The 17,708-nt window shown below is 34.3% G+C and overlaps 1 protein-coding gene and 1 pseudogene across 2 annotated transcripts in view; both read right to left on the bottom strand.

The window, feature by feature from the left end:
- SGPP1 (sphingosine-1-phosphate phosphatase 1) overlaps window positions 1-17,708 on the bottom strand; it is a 108,299-nt gene that overhangs the window by 74,954 nt on the left and 15,637 nt on the right. The window contains exons 2-3 of one of the 2 annotated variants that reach the window (XM_034993054.1): window positions 9,608-9,697; window positions 288-2,731 (exon numbers count right to left, since the gene is read on the bottom strand). The exons of the other annotated variant lie outside the window; for it this stretch is intronic. Of the exons in view, the coding sequence (XP_034848945.1) occupies window positions 2,180-2,731; window positions 9,608-9,697 (642 nt within the window). The 3' untranslated portion in view covers window positions 288-2,179. Of the gene's footprint in view, window positions 1-287; window positions 2,732-9,607; window positions 9,698-17,708 lie in introns of those variants that run through there. 2 annotated transcript variants of the gene reach the window in all.
- Window positions 7,660-7,812, bottom strand: LOC118002764 (annotated as a pseudogene).

Below are 17,708 nucleotides of genomic sequence, written 5' to 3'. Positions count from 1 at the left end.
AACTGTCTGAGCCATCCAGGCGCCCCTATTCATAAGTTTCTTAAAGAAATATTATGAAACTTTTCACTAATAAAAGTACAGTGTCGGAATGATCATAATTGAAGCTCAAAGTCAGCTGGAACCCTAAAGAATTTCTTCAGTGTCTTCTATTACTGAAAACCCAGCACTCTGATTTTGAATAAAATGCTTCAGAGGAAAAGCCTGCTAGCATGAAAATCCTAGGCATATTTTATATATCTCTATCGGATAATACAGAGACAAATGCATAGAAGGCAAACAAAACACCCTTCAATTCTGAATTTGGCTTTTATTTTAAAATACACTTAGCATGGAGCTATTATAGGACAGAAAGTAATAAACCACAAAGAAATGGAATATTTTCAAATACCTTTTAAGCTAGATATAAAAATTAATAAGATAGCATAGACCCAAATTATGGGAAATAGTCCCTAGAATTCAATTCATTAAACACATTTTGAGAGAAAAGTTCTTTGCACATTTTCCAACGTACCGATATATTCCTAAGTGCCTTGGTTTCCTACTAATAGGTAAAGGTTCCAAATTTAGTTGCTTTATTTAAAATTATCAGATTCAATGTTGGTAAAAATTACCATGTCCCTAAATTCTCAGTCAGAATTATAAAAATATGAGCTTAAATAGTTATGCTGTCCAAAATAGAAACATCTTAAGTGATAATTCTGGATAATCAGACAGATATTGCACTAAAGTCAGTAATTCCATACCTGATGCTCATTTATATGGAAAGTTAATTCTCTTCTTTATGAAAAACTTACTACAAATAAATTTAATGTTAACCTAACTACAATTACACTTCAAAATATAAAGGCACAGACAGAAATAAAGAATAGTTTAATATAATACCCAAATTTTCCACTGTGAAAATAATAAAAATTGAAAAAATAATAGGATCTGAAATACTGATACTTTTAGATTTTATAATTTACCTTAAGTAGCTAATAAATGGGTATTAAAAGTTAACACTGCTAAATCCAATCCTTTCCAAATAATTTAGAAAAACGGTTTGTTTACAAATGAAGCATGTGCATTGTCCCATCTATAAATTTCAATTACATTTCCATTCATTGGAAATATCTACCTGCCGTATAAACAATCAAGACAATGTACAAAAAATATATCTTGTTCCTATAACTTACAATGCACAGAAAAATACCTACAAAAATGGAAATATTTATCCATTCAGCTTCCCAATAAATTAGTGAGAAAGTTTAGCCCATTCCACATTTCTTTCCAAACAAAGGCTAAAGAATTGAGGGTGGCTTATTTCTAGCCCTGTTAGTTTGACATGTATTTTAAAAATATTTGCCTGATTATATGTAACTTAAAGTTAGCATCTTATTTTTATATCACAGTATACATGGCATTTCTTAATTCAACAACAGAAAGGCACAATTAGCAAGCAATAAAATTCAGTACCTGAATTATTAAACTGATGTCCAGAACAACTGCAAATAAAGTACATTCAACACAGTGTAAAGAACTTAAAAAAAAAAAAAGGAATAAAAAAACTAATTTTTCTGAAAATTTGGTCCATTAAAAATGCCTCCCATGTTCAACATCATGGGTAACATGAAAGGTGATGGCAGTGTAAAAGAGGCAGTAAATCATTATGTGGTGGCATATGAATTCTGGCCTAGTAATTATGCAATTCAATTAGGAAATGGCTCCCATAGTAAATAAATGTTAAATATATCTGTTAATAACAATGTGCCTGTATTAAGTCCAGATATACAGGTACACTGTTTGCATATTATTATTGATTTTATAATACAGCCCCATAGTTTAGAATAACTTAGGTATATTATTTCATATATAACATATATTAGATACATAATTGTATATTATGTATCTTAATATATATTATATATAACTCCAATTCATAACAGCATAAAACTCTCCAAACATTACATGAACGTTCTAAATGGATACTTATCATTTTCTCCCTGTTAAAATAGCTCAGCTCACCTAAAACAATATCTGGATGTGCAATGATAAAATGCACTGACTCTTATGACTTTACTTAAATAATTATTTAAGTTAAATTCCTGCAAAAGCCTAACTCTGATTTGGCTTTTAACTAGAATATATTTTTAGATATTGGTAACTGATACCCTCCTTTCTTACAAATAGGATTTCTCCATCAAGAGATACCAATAAAGAAAAATATGTAAGGAATCAAAAATGTGATAGAGAAACCAACCATTCCATAGGTAATATACCGATAAGGAAGTTCAACTTCCATGTGTTGTCTTGCTTTTCGAACATCATCACATGGTATATTGAAGATTTTACAGGCTAAAGGTATGGTAATCTTTTTCATTATATCTCTGACTATTAGTACAAATACCATCCCGATGAGGATCCGCAATATGGCTTTTCCACACAGAGTCACAGTAATGGGGGGCCTAGCTAATGGTAGAATATCCAGAGAAGGATCTAATATTAGACCCAGATTATAGGTAACATGAGATCCACATGCAATTCCAGCACCACTTCCTAGAATCTCAGCTGTGTCTCCTCGGGATGTACTCCAGGTGTCAAGAGTGAAAGAAAAGATCCCCAAGGCTAAGTGAAGCCCGATGATGATTAATGGAGCATATTTGTGAGTTTGATTGAAGTTGTCAATCAGGTCCACAAATGGATAGAAGATAGCTAAGATTAAAATGGTATATAGGAATCCAGCAATAATATCCTGGGAAAAGAGAAGAGTAGAGTTGTTTAGTATAATACTGTTTTTGACATTTAAAAATGTGTATTTCACATTTTAAATGTTAAATATAAATTTTTAAAATGTCACATTTTCAAAGTAAACTTTACTGACCATATAAGTAATAAAACTTTTAGTGATAGTAAAAAGATCAATTTGACAATAATAATGAAAGTATTGTTTTCATAATTCTACCTTTTTATAAATTAACTACATATATACTATATAAAAATTTATATTTAAATCCCCCACAATAAACTATGCCTAAATTGTGTAGTTTTGATTTCTGGAGGAAAAAAAAGACTAACAGCTGACCCTTAAACAACGTGAGGATAAGGGGTACCAACCCCCAACACAGTGGAAAATTCACATAAATTCACAGTGGAAAATTCACTTTGACTCCCCAAACCTTAACTGATAGCCTACTGTTGACCCAAAGCCTTAACCAATAGCTGTGTGATTATACAGTTTATCCATTTTCCCACTGATGGTCATTTAAGTGGTTTACAGATTTTGGATTAGTTTATTGGTTATGGTTGAGCTTTTTTTTTTTTTTTAAAGATTTTATTTATTTATTTGAGAGAGAGCACATGAGAGTGGCGAGGGTCAGAGGGAGAAGCAGACTCCCTGCCGAGCAGGGAGCCCAATGTGGGACTCGATCCCGGGACTCCAGGATCATGACCTGAGCCGAAGGCAGTCGCTTAACCAACTGAGCCACCCAGGAGCCCCATATGGTTGAGCTCTTGAGCTCGAGTGCTTTCTTAATTGGTATCTATTCTTAAGCCAACCAGGGATACTATAAACAGTGCTACTATGTTCTTGGTTTCAGTGTTGCCTGGTATGGGTCTGCAAGTTTCCTAGGAACAGAAGGGCAGAGTCATGGGATAAATGCATGTTCAATTTTATAAGACAATAAAAAAATTTCCAAAATGTTTATAAAAATTTACATCCCATCAATTGTTGGCATTTCTTGATGTTTAACTTAGATTTTCCTGACTAGTAAGTATCTTTTCATAAGTTTATGGGTTATTCCTTTTCTGTGTAATGTATGTTTGTGTCTTTTTGCAGCTGTTCTTTTAGATTTTCTCTTTTCTTGCTGATTTACATGATTTTTTTCAGATGGTCTTATAAATCCTTTATATAAAATCTTTTATCAATAATATGTTCTGTAAACATCTTTTTTGGATTTTGTGGCCTGCCTTTTCATTTTCTTTATGGCATCTTTTGATGAACACAAGTTCTAAATTTTAATGTCGTATTTATCATTATTTCTTTTTTAAGAAAGCCTTCCCTGCCACAAGATCCATAAAGGTATGTTATTCAAAAGTTTTGAAGTTTTGAAGTTTGCCTTTTACACTTAAGACTGAAGTATACTCCCAAATTCCTGCCATTGTACTCACTGTGCAGCAGTTCTATAAAAACTTTATCATGGATCAGCAAAGTCAACTGCACAATGCACTGTTCTAAACAATATAAAATTCTAAATCGGAATACTATGAAATATAAGAATAGCTAAAGATAGAGACAATTACTAAAGAGAGTAAGAACTGCATATGCAGCTAAAAATTTTGAGGAAATTATCCTCTTTAACACCACCTTCCTAGGAAGCTTAGCACGTTGTAAACACTCAAATATTTACTGGATGAATGAATAAATGAATCCTTTACAGGAATTTATCTATTCTAACAAAATCTACTAAATCATTTGAAAGTGAAATTCTTTACTCTTTTTTTCAACAATTACAACTATCATTAGGAAAGCATTTTTAAAATTTATTTCTATATAGAATAAGTTTTCGTGGATATTTTCCGATTCTAAAATATGAAAGGAGATTATTTAAAAGTAATTGTGTTCTCTTTATGTAAGTGCTTTGATAGTAGGTGAAAGAAAGATATAATCACTTAGCAAAATGTTTATGAAAGTATGAACTAAGACAATAAGTTATCACTTGTGTATTCAAACTCCTTAGAAGGACATATAGAGCATTTCACATCTGGCTTCTCTCTAGCCTAATGCTTCAGTGGAGCATGTGACTCTTGATCTCAGGGTTTTGAGTTCGAGTCCCATGTTGGGTACAGAGATTACTTAAAAATAAAAAAACCTTAAAAGAAAAAATAACGCTTCAATGCCAGATCCCATAATGAATTTATAGGCTATTTTCTGTCATCTTGGAATTACCTTTCCTTCTATATTTTAGGCAAACCATTACATCATATCCTTTGAGATTCTCCTCAGGCATCTATCTCCTCCATAAACTTTCTCTTCCTACTCCATAATAAGGAATTTCCTCCTCTTTACCTCCATGGCATCTCCTACAAACCTGCTACAACAGTTACCACATTTCTTTGCTTTCTATTTTTACCAGAAAACCAAAGGTTCACAACTCCTGTGCCCTTTAAAAATCGCTCAGGAACTTTACAAATATTGATGCCTGGGCCAATCCTCAGAGATTTTGATTGAATTGAAGTGGGAGTAGGGCATCAATTTTTTTTTTTTTTTAAAAGTTCCCCAGTGATTCCATTTTGCAGCTGCAGTTGAGAATCACTACATTACATATTACATATTTAGTGATTTCTCAAAGGCCAAAGACTTTATCTTATTTATACATATATACCCAATGGCTGGCACACAGTAAGCAGGCAATATTTGGTTAGTTAAACTGAGACAGAGTAATTCTTTAGACTCATATTGATTATATGATCTTGCTTAATAAGAACTCTGTAAGAGAAATAGATGAAACTTCTTTCAACTTATTTCAAAAAATAGATGAAACTAATTTTTTTTTAACTTAGGCTAAAGACATTTTCAGGGAATAATATTTTCTGTACTGAAAATACTGTTGTTAATACTTTATTTTTAGTGTCATATTTGATCCTCACAAACACCCTGATATGGCTCACCAATCTTATTTTGCTCTCTTGTCCCCAGAATATTAAAAGTGTCTTTTGTCCCCTTTCAAGGAATCCAAATTCGATAAAAATTTATGGTTACCTTAATTACCAGTTTTTAAATAAAGAAAACTGGACTAGTGTCATAGAGCTAGGTATTTAATCTCATAAATTGAAGGTGCTCAATACATTTGTTGAAAAAAAGAATACTCTCAGCATTAGGAATTAAATATTGTAGTGAAAATCTAAATTTTCAACATGTTTTTTGAACATGAGGTCTTCCATGAAAATTCACTGATAAAACTAAAAGTTACTTAAGAATTCTTATTAATTGAATTTTACTGCAGTTACTCAGAGATTCCAGAAGTGCCCCAAATTCTGACCATGCTTTTGGATATGGAGCTGTCAAATTATGTGACTGTCAAACCTCTATTCTTCATATTTCAAATCACTAATTGCCAAATAATTACACTTTATGAGGTCATGTTCCTTTGGTTGCTATCTTACCCTTTCTTCCCTACCTTATAATCAAAGGCACAGGTCTTATGAAATAACTACAGGATTTTGGCTACCAGGATAAAAGCTGCTGCTTTATTTCTTATTAAATTTCATGACTGATTCAAAATTTTCAGAATATGCTAACGTGGAAGTGTTCTGAGCCTTGTAATTCTCACACAGAATGTGTACCAAGTTAGAAGTTTTAAATAAATGACAATGAGTTTTTTACATAAAACCATATATAATATGTAAGGTTAAGTGAAAGGAAGGGTTAATAGCTCTGAAGTTAGCTAATTTTTTTTTAAATTATAGATTTTTCAGACCGTAGATAGGAGTACATGTTCATTCCTATAAAATATTTTTACAGTACCTTTAAAAATGAAAAAAATCAATTAAATGACAGACTTTTTTACATTTGATCACTTTTTTCTATTATTACTTATTTAAGCTCACAACCCCAAGATCAAGATTCACACACTCCTCTGACTGAACCAGCCAGGCGCCCCTAAATCTGATCACTTTTAAGAATTCTTGGGGCGCCTGGGTGGTTCAGTCATTAGACGTCTGCCTTCGGCTCAGGTCGTGATCCCAGGGTCCTGGGATTGAGCCCCCGCATCGGGCTCTCTGCTCGGCGAGAAGCCTGCTTCTCCCTCTCCCACTCCCCCTGCTTGTGTTCCCTCTCTCGCTGTGTCTCTCTCTGTCAAATAAATAAATAAAATCTTTAAAAAAAAATTCTTCAAAATAATTCATAAAAATTATAATTCTAGAAGTATATTTCAGTATAACACAAAATATCCAATATTTGTTGTCCTCTACTTTTTTTGTAGAGCTCCAGGAATATTAAACTTAGATTGTTACAAGACTCTACAAATCTACCTCCTTTTCAGATTGAGTTATTAATTATTTATGATATTACCCTAAGTAGTTAAAGGCAAACTGAACTGGGCGCCTGGGTGGCTCAGTTGGTTAAGCGTCTGCCTTCGGCTCAGGTCATGATCCTGGGGTCCTGGGATCAAGTCCTGCATCGGGCTCCCTGCTCGGCAGGGAGTCTGCTTCTCCCTCTGACCCTCCTCCCTTCTCATGCTCTCTGTCTCTCATTCTCTCTCTCTCAAATAAATAAATAAAATCTTTAAAAAAAAAAAAGGCAAACTGAACTTCCATGCAACAGAACCAGAAGGAAGGAACAACTGAATTCAGGACATAAACATGATGGCTATCATTGTGATATCAATTTAATGTATAACATTAAAATGTATACTAAGTGGTTTTAAGCATTATAGCACAAAGTATGCAATAAAGAAAAAATGTTTTATACATCAACTAGCAAATGATAAGAAGCAATGTATTATTGATTAGGAAAAACTGTGGTCATAACACAGGGCATAATTTACATGTTTGCAAGTTACCCATGATTTTACTTTTAAAAGGAAAACTAAAAAATAAAAGGAAAACAAAAATTTGTAATACTACACATAATAAAATTCAGTAGCTAGTCTGAATAAAACTGATGAAACATTCTATGGAACAAGAAGGTTTCTGAATAAAGGACTCGGGTTATCAGATGCATGATCTGAAAAATAATACATCAATATTGTTTTTACATCAGCTGATTCAAAAATAGACATCCAGTATGTAAAAACTGAACTGCACTTGATCTTAGCCAAAAGGCCGAGAAGCGATGTAAAAACTGAACTCACCTTGAATATTTGACCAATCCACTAAACATCTGTTTTTTAAAGAACACATCTTTTAGATTATATATTCAATATAATCAGATTCCTATTACTCTTTTTATTATGATAATGAACCTAGGGGTAATATAATCTAGTATCTTTTCCTTCAAGAAATATCAGGGATCCATTTTTTATCATTCAAAGATGCATAACCATTCGGTAGTTTTTTAGGAATAGTATTACTAACTTTTGGGATTGGAAGGAAATAACTAACAAGGCACAGAGCTGGATAACATTTTCTCTTGACAAATATTAGATCTGACCTAAAAATATGATACTTGGTTTCATTATAAAATTAGTAGAGATTAGTCAGAATTATATGTAAATTCACAATTTGTATTAATACAAATAATTATAAAAAGTTGAACACGAATAATGTGCTTATTAAAATAGTATTTGCAACTTCTGGAAATTTACTACTGAAGGGGCAGCTTCTGAAGGTAAGCAATCTAAGTAAAAATAGAAACCCAGTATTTCTACAGCTATGAAACAAGTTAAGTATATATTTTTATGAGTAGAAAATTCTAAAAGGACAAGAAAAATTTGTAACCAGTTATAAATTTTTGGATTCCATGAGTTAGTTCATATTTACTTTTTTTCTGATCCTTTATCTACAAAATACATAATACATTCAAAGAATGTACCAAGAGACACCACACTAGATGCAAGGGAGAGAAACATAGTTACTTTTCTTATGTTGCTTATTGTCTAGTGGGGGTGACAGAAAAAAAAAAAAAGCAATTGCAGTTCAGCGTAAGTGCTGTGCCAGAATTATGCTCAAGATGCTCTGGGAGAAAGGTCACCTAACCAGTCTAGAGAAAGGAAAGATGGGGAATGTTCTAAGGCTTTTAGGAGATAAGAATGTTTTTGTGACTCTTAAAGAATGGATAAGATAGTTAGCTAGACAAAGAAAGAGAAAAGGGTATTCCAAGCAGAAGTTACAGCATTCCTAAAGCTATGGAGATAAGAAAACACCATTCACATTTGAGTAAACGTAAGTCATTCAGTATAGCATCATATTTGTGTTTTGAAAGTAAACTACAACAGCAGACTAAACACTGTACGGAGTGCTGTCAGACTGGAAGTAGGGCTACTAATGAAGCTATTACAGTAATCAGGTGAAGAGATGATGCAAGCTAGAATTAAAGAAATGCCAATGGGAAGAGGAGGAAGGGAGGTGAGGAGGCGTGCCTGAAGAGTACAGGGTACCTATGCTGCTGTTTAAACTGAACAGCATTCTCAAAATAGAGTAACTGATGTAAGCACAAAAATACCGTTGGGAAAAAGAAGAAAATTAGAATTTAATAGGTCAATATAAGTGATTTAAGTTCATGTAGTTTCTAGTCACCGGGTGTTCACTGATGAGAGCTCTCCCTGTATTGTTGGTTTTTACTCGGTGGTAGAAGAGGCAGAGAAGAGAATGAGAAGGAAAATCAAACTGAGACTGGAAGGAGGGAGAAACCTTATCCTGAGCATAATATTTGGTTATTTGTGATTGCTGGGAACTGTTTCCACAAAATACATGATTACTAAGTTAAATGTTCACAAAACATCATGTTAATATACATATATATTAATATATATATATTATACACACACATATTTGTATTTTTGCAAAACAAAGAAGATTTACAATAATATTTTCTCAGGTTTCCTGTAAGTTTGACAATGATTAAAAACTATAAAATTGCCTGTCAATTTCAGAAAAAAATAAAGCACTATGAACACAATGTTTTCCTTACCAGAATGGAGTGCATTCCCATGTAAATTCTACTTAGGCAAACTAGAGAACACCAGCAGGGAATAAGAATCAATCCATATATAAGAGGATACTAAAGGAGAAAAAAAGTAAAATTAGTTAAATAAATTAGGTTTAATTTAAACAAGGAAATAAAAAACAAATTACTATACCATAAAACTCCACAAAAACAAGAACTGTGTTTTTACTCCCCATTGTATTCCTAGCACCTAAACCTAAGCATGGCACATAGCAGACATTCAAGAAATACTTTTGCAGGGGTGCCTGGGTGACTCGGTTAAATGTCTGACTTTTGATTTCGGCTCAAGTCACAATCTCAGGGTTGTGAGATCGAGCCCTGCTTAAGATTCTCTCTCTTCCTCTCCCCCTTCTCCTCGCCCCTTCCCCCGCCCCCGTTTGTGCTCACTCTCTCCCTCAAAAAAACAAAACTAAACTAAACAAAAACTTTTGCATGACTGAACAAATGAATGAAATCTGGGGTTTCTACACTTTTCATTGTGAGAACTGGCTCATTTTCGTTTCTATAGTAAAGACTTAGTCACTGGCATGCTGCAGAAGAAAAACAGGACATATTTTTCATGGAGCTCCAAAATGAAATACCTCTGGGATAGTGCTTGAATCTGATCCATGTAAGTGTCCTTGCTTCCCTGGGGAGGAAGACTGAGCATTATCTCCCTCTCAGTTCCATCAGTGACTGCTATTTGTAGTTTCTGTTGGTACTGCCCCATCTTGTATTCAATATTCATCACCCTGTAATTGGTTTTCCACTTCTGCCCCTCCACTAAAATTTCAAATGGTAACCTTTTTGAGAATAATTGTGGAGGGATACTGGGATCAGAAAGTCATAAAAAGGGAGAAAACATAAAATGTAGACAACTCTTGGTATCAAAGGCACTAATGTTAAGACTTGGCTTTGAATCTCCTTATATTAGAAGGAAAGTGGAAATGATGGACGGACACAGTGGCAAATTTGTAAAGGAAGAAGGAAGGGGACACAGTTGAGGCAGTTTATGCCCTATAACTTCAAATTTCTCCGTGAAATTGAAGCCAAGGTGGTTCAACTCAATAAGAATCAACGTGGTTCAGTAAGAAGTAGGGTTGAAAGAAGGGATTTAGTAAGGCTGCAAGAAGAGTGGTAAAGATTTAGTACATAGTTGTTTTGATTTGACTTCTCCACTATATTTGACATAGCCACCACTTTCTTGAGTCTAAATACCCTTGATTTCTACAGTATCACATTCTGCTTCCTCTTTCACCATCTATTTTTTTTTTCTGTGTTTCCCACACAAGAGCTTATCTTCCTCTTCTTGTTCCTTAAACACTGACATCAATAAATAAAGATTCTGCCCTTAGCAGTTCTTGGTAGTCTCAGCTTTTCTTATTTTGTAACTACTACTTTGCATGCTGAAGACCTATCCATTTCCTTGTGTTAAGAACTATATGGCCAAGGCCTGCACCTGCACCTTCTACTGCACGTATGTCTCTATGGAGTTAATTAAACCCGCTATACTTCAAACCAGTGTCATCATCCTACCACCCAAACTTGTTCCTCCTCTCATATTCCCTATTTCATTTGGAAACCTCATAATCCACATAATAATCTAAATGAGAAACATGAATTATCCTTGATTCCTTCCTTATCCCTCATATTCAACCAATAATCACGTCTGGCTTATTTCAACTTCTAAATATTTCCTGATTCTATCATCTCTTTTCCATTCTCCTTAAACTGTCCTTATTCAGATCCTCATAGTTTCTTTTCTAGGCTCTACCTATTTCTCCAGCCATTCTTCCACATGCATGAGGAACTTGGTTAATGGGGCAGACAGACATATAACTATATAATGAGGTAAGTGCTATGAGAGTACACTAAAAATTCTGAGGGATTCTAAGGGATGGGCACTTAACTTAAAGATGTTAACAAAGTCACCCAGATTAAGTAAGATCCAAGTTGTCCTGAGAGATGAGTAGGATTTAATCTTTAGAAAAAAGAAGTACAGGGCAAAAAAGATAAAAGGCATTGTAGGGGCACCTGGGTGGCTCAGATGGTTAAGCGTCTGCCTTCGGCTCAGGTCATGAACCCAGGGTCCTAGGATCAAGCCCCGCATTGGGCTCCCTGCTAGGCGGGGAGCCTGCTTCTCCCTCTGCCTCTCTCTCTCTCTGTGACTCTCATGAATAAATAAAATAAAAAAAAAACATTTAAAAGGCATTGTAAACAGCAGGAACACCATGAACAAAAGGCTTGTGGGCAAGAAATTGGTTTTCTAGGAGAATAAGCTTACACTCTAGCTGGGGGAAGGTAAATAGTGAAGATAAAATATTGCAAATTATATGATATTTAAAGATATATAAATTATGTAAGATGCGTTAAGTACTGTGTTCAAGTGTGTTAAGTACTATGGAGAAATACAAAGAGAACAGGTGTGGAAACAGTAATGTTCATCAAATATTCCTTATGCTCCTCTACATTTTCAGGTTCACTTGCAGTTGGTTGGGACTATGTGACTAGTTTAGCCAATGAGCTGGGGAAAAGGACTTATGCCTCTTTCAGTCTTTCTATGATCTCTCTCTTCCTTATAGATGCAACCCTGGAAGCCACATGCTGATATGTATCACAAGATAGGCAAAGTTCCATCAGCCTGGGTCCCTAAAGTCCAGATGGTTTCACTGGTGAATTTTACCAAACATTTTTTAAAATTTTAATATCAACCTTAGGGAACACTTCCTAACTCATTCATGAGGCCATTATTACCCTGCTATCAAAACCAGACAAAAACATCACAAGAAATACTACAGACCAATATCCCTTGTAAATACAGGTGCAAAAATCTTCTACAAAATATTAGCAAACCAAATCCAACAGCTCATTAAAAGTATTATACACCATGATGTATGGTGTGGGATTTATCCCCGAAATGCAAGGGTGGTTCCACAAAGAAAAATCAATGTAATACATCACACTAATAGAATTAAGAAAAAAATACCCATGATCATCTGTCATAATAAAAGCACTCAAAAAACTAGGAAAGAAGGGAATTTCTTCAACATGATAAAGGGCATTTATGAACTACCTAAAGATAACATACTTAATGGTGACAGACTAAAAGGTTTCTCTTCAAGATGAGAAAGACATCTACCTCTCACTGCTGCTGTCTAACACTGTATTATAAGTTCTAGGCAGAACAGTTAGGCTAGAAAAAGAAATAAAAGACATCTAAATTGGAAAGGACAAAGTAAAACTATCTCTACTTACAGATAACATGATTGTAAAAAAAAAAAAGAAAGAAAAAAGAAAAAGAAAATCACAAAAGAATCCACAAAAAACCACTAGAGTTAATAAATGAATTCAGCAAAGTTGCAGGGTACAAGATCAACACACACAAATCAGTTCTGTTTCTGTATACCAGCACTGAACAATCTGAAAAGGAATTTAAGAAAATTCGATTTACGACAGCATCCAAAAGGATAAAATACCTAGTAATAAATTTAACCCAGTAAGTAAAAGACTGGTACACTGAAAGCTATAAAACATTAATGGAAGAAGTAACAGACCTTATCTTTGACATGGGATATATTTACGCATTAGGATATAGTAGATATTATCATATTCTCTATATGTAATATACGTATATATGTAATATATGTACATATGTAAAAATACTAGTATTTATTTTAATTATTGTCTCTTTCCTCAAGAATGTAAGTTCCAGGGCGCCTGGGTGGCTCAGTCGTTAAGCGTCTGCCTTTGGCTCAGGTCATGATCCCAGGGTGCTGGGATCGAGTCCCACATCGGGCTCCCTGCTCGGCAAGAAGCCTGCTTCTCCCTCTCCCATTCCCCCTGCTTGTGTTCCTGCTCTCGCTATCTCTCTCTCTGTCAAATAAATAAATAAAATCTTAAAAAAAAAAAAAAGTCATCACTGGATGTGGAATTATAATAAATGCTTTAAAAAAAAAAAAAGAATGTAAGTTCCATGGGGGCAGAAACTTGAATCTGTTTTGCTCACTGCTGTATTATCAGTGACTACAACAGTGTCTACATATAGTAGGCAGTCAATAAATACTTGCTAAACGAAGTAAACATAAGCCTTCAGCCTCGGAAGGATATCAGTCTTACCTTATCAAATTCATGATAACCTTGGGGTCAAAGGCCTGGCCTCAAACCTGGGCCACCTTAACCTTTAGTTCTAAGAGCATCTCTGGAATCCATCACAATAAATTGCAATCTGAAAATCCTTTTGAGTAAATTTAGGGAATTTCCAATGCTTGTTTTATTTTATTTATTTATTTATTCATTTATTTTTTACTCAAAGTCTACTGATTTATTTTTTTTAACAAGTGTAAGATCTTTATTTTATTAACATGTAATGTATTATTTGTTTCAGGGGTACAGGTCTGTGATTCATCAGTCTTACACAATTCACAGCGCTCATCATAGTACTTCCCATCCCCAGTGTCCATCACCCATCCCTCCCACCCCCCTCCACTCCAGCAACCCTCAGTTTGTTTCCTGAGATTAAGAGTCTCTTATGGTTTGTCTCCCTCTCTGGTTTCCTCTTGTTTCATTTTCCCCCTCCCTTCCCCTATGATCCTGTGTCTTGTTTCTCAAATTCCTCATATCAGTGAGATCATATACATGTCTTTCTCTGATTGACTTATTTCTAGTTCCATCCACGTCGTTGCAAATGGCAAGATTTTATTTTATTTTTTTTGATGGCTGTCCAATGTTTGTTTTAGAATAAACATTGTTAGGTAAGGATTCTGTAGCTTAAGCTTTTAAAACTATACACTTTCTAAAAGTAACCAAATTGTATAGAAATAAAAACCATTTCCTATAATAGCACCTTATGAACTATATTTTGTATACTAAAAGCAAAACAAAGCAAAAAACTTAATCATAATAGCATGTTTTCCTTCATAGTACTTTCCACACCGGTAGGCTAGTGTGGTGTATAATAATACATGGGTTCAAAAAGGTAAAACAAAAACAAAAACTGACCCATATGCAGTCATTTAATGTACATATTAAGATAAATATGTGAACTAAAACATTTTCAGCTCAATCTATCCTTTTGACCTATTCATATATGGTGTCAACTTACTGTTTCTTTCAAACCCTGAAGTTACAAAGTATCAATTTAGCAACAGAATTCATCAAGTAAAAATTAATTATAATTTTAAGTATATTTTTTATTAAAAACCACAATAAGGAAAGTATTGTTTTTTGTTTTTGTTTTGTTTTTATTTGACAGAGAGAGATGCAGCGAGAGAGGGAACACAAGCAGGGGGAGTGGGAGAGGAAGAAACAGGCTTCCCGCCGAGCAGGGAGCCCAACGCCCAAGGACCCTGGGATCACGACCTGAGCCGAAGGCAGACGCTTAACGACTGAGTCACCCAGGCGCCCAGGAAAGTATTGTTTAGGGGCGCCTGGGTGGTTCAGTTGTTAAGCGTCTGCCTTCGGCTCAGGTCGTGATCCCAGGGAAGTCGGGCTCCCTGTTCTGCTCAATGGGGAGTCTGCTTCTCCCTCTCCCATGCCCCATGCCTGTGTTCCCTCCCTCCCTGTCAAATAAATAAATAAAATCTTAAAAAAAAAAAAAAAAAAGGAAAGTACTGTTTATTACCATCCTATTTGATGTAGACTTAGGTTAACAAACTAGGATCTCTTTCCCAATTTCTGTTATAGGGAAGGGATTTGTGAAAAAGAAAGAGAAGGACTACATGTTTTAGCTTGTATCATTTTACAGCTGTGGGCAGGCAGACCACAGCTTTCCAGATAGTTAAGATGAACAAGAAATTCCTGATTCTCTCTGTGGAAACCAGAGTAGAAACAAGAGAAGCTTAATAAATTCAGTTTTCCAGGCAGTTACCAATTCATTCATTCATTCATTCCAATTCTAATGTGGATGTGGAATTATAATAAATTTTTATCTAATTGTCTCTTGGATAATGTAGCCCTATCTGCTACAAGGCCCCAGAGAATTTCTCCAGTGTCTAATACGGATTCTGTGGAGATTTGTTTTTTAAAAAATTCCTATTCAAATCTCTAGGGTTGGGAGCAAATTTAGCACTGGGGAGGAGGGGCAATTAAGTACAGTAATTTTCAAAATGCAAAAGGCATTGTAATAGAAAACTCAGATTGTCTTCTCCACACTGGCAAATTTAGCAATTCTGTAAGAGCCCTAGTTTCTATTTTTTAAAAAGTCATCTTCCTCTTTTCCTCTGCAGTAACAATCTAACCAACCTTTCTCTCACTTCTGATACACACATATTTGCAATTGTTCTGTCCTCCACTTGATTGTAACTCTCTACTAATTCCTACCCACCCCAATCCTTTACTTGACAAATAAACTGGCTGGATTTTTTAAAGCCAAAATTCATTTCTAGGAAGATGTTAGAAGAAATAAATGTGGATTTTTTCTTTATTTAAGTGTTAATAGATTAAATAATTTTACTTCACATACAATTTACTGTGTACCAGGCACTGTTTTAAGAGCTTTATAAATATTCATTTAATTATCAGAACAACCCTATGGGGTAGATTTCTAATTTAAATGAAACTGAGTCAAAGAGAGGTCCAAGATTAAACAGGTATTAAGTTATGGAGCTGAGATTCAAACATTGAAAGTCTAATTTCCCAAATCTAAGCTCTTAACCACTATACTAAGCTGTCCTTCATGTATAGTGTGTTGTTTAATTCCCTGTATCCCTAGGATCAAGCAGATTATCTCTCAGATATTTTTTATTTAGGTTTTTCTTAGAATGGAGGCTAGGTACAAACTTAATTAGAGGTAGAAGGGAACTTAAAGATATTAATTCCACTCTCCTCTCTTTAGAGATGAAGAAACAGACCCAGTGATGCTAAATAACACTTAGTCATCCAGTGGCCTATTCTGATGCCTTTTCCAATTTACCATGCTTGTTACTTTATACTTTTATCACTATACAAATAGGTAATAATTTTAAGTTTGGTAGGGGTTCCTAGTTTTTATTTTCTTTTTCTTAGAGAATGTTGAGCTTTACTTGCTGAATTTATGTTATTTCCTCTAATAAGAAAGTTTTTACTTAAATCTTTAGGTCTTATCAAAAAAACTGAAAGAAAAATTTACAAGTCCTTCACATTATTTTCAAATTAGAAAAAATTTACCAAACGGAAAACAGATCACATGACCTTCTTGATGCTTTTAATTTCGTACCACGATCTAATCTTTTCATTACACAGCCTATTACGGGAACACTTATTTAAACATTCCCTTCAGTTATTCTACCAAATGGTTTTATTCTTACTGATATGCTTTCCTTATTAACTCTTTATCACACAGAATCAGAATTAGTTTTTATTTTTATTATTTATTTATTTTAAAGATTTTATTTATTTGACAGAGAGAGATAGCGAGAGCAGAAGACAAGCAGGGGGAGTGGGAGAGGGAGAAGCAGGCTTCCGGCAGAGCAGGGAGCCTGATGTGGGGCTCCATCCCAGGACCCTAGGATCGTGACCTGAGCCGAAGGCAGACGCTTAATGACTGAGCCACTCAGGCGCCCCAGAATTAGTTTTTATATTGTGTCATTTGTCATTCACATTGAGTCAATAAAATGACTTGCAATTAAAGCAATGACAAAAACTGTCTTCAGTAGAATTTAAAATTTTCATAGTAATTTAAATATGGCAGGCACCAGAAAAAAGGCAGGCACCAGAAAAAAATATTTTGAATTCAAGAAAGGGATAGTGTATATGTAAACAACAGATGACAAGGATACCACATTAATGATATATCTGCCTTGTTCTCTCATACACTGCTAATGGAATAAAAATTGATGCAACCTTTCTGGAAAGCATTTGTCCATACATAAAAGGGCTCTAAGTGTTCATATACGCTGACACAGTGATCTCTCTCCTAAAATTCTATACCAAAGACACAGAAATGTGGGACAAGGATTCATATATAAAAATGTTTATCGTGAAATTATATATACAACAATGAACAAATCAATATTGATTATAATGTAGTAGTTTAAAATAATGGTTTTATTGGCCGTAGCCATTTACTATATGCATTTATTGGGACTCTAAAAAATGTAAATAATAGGAA

This window comes from Mirounga leonina, unplaced genomic scaffold (assembly GCF_011800145.1).
Source record: "Mirounga leonina isolate KUSES-001 unplaced genomic scaffold, KU_Mleo_1.0 Mir_82, whole genome shotgun sequence".
Lineage (NCBI taxonomy): Eukaryota > Metazoa > Chordata > Mammalia > Carnivora > Phocidae > Mirounga > Mirounga leonina.
This window is presented reverse-complemented; position numbering and strand designations above follow the sequence as displayed.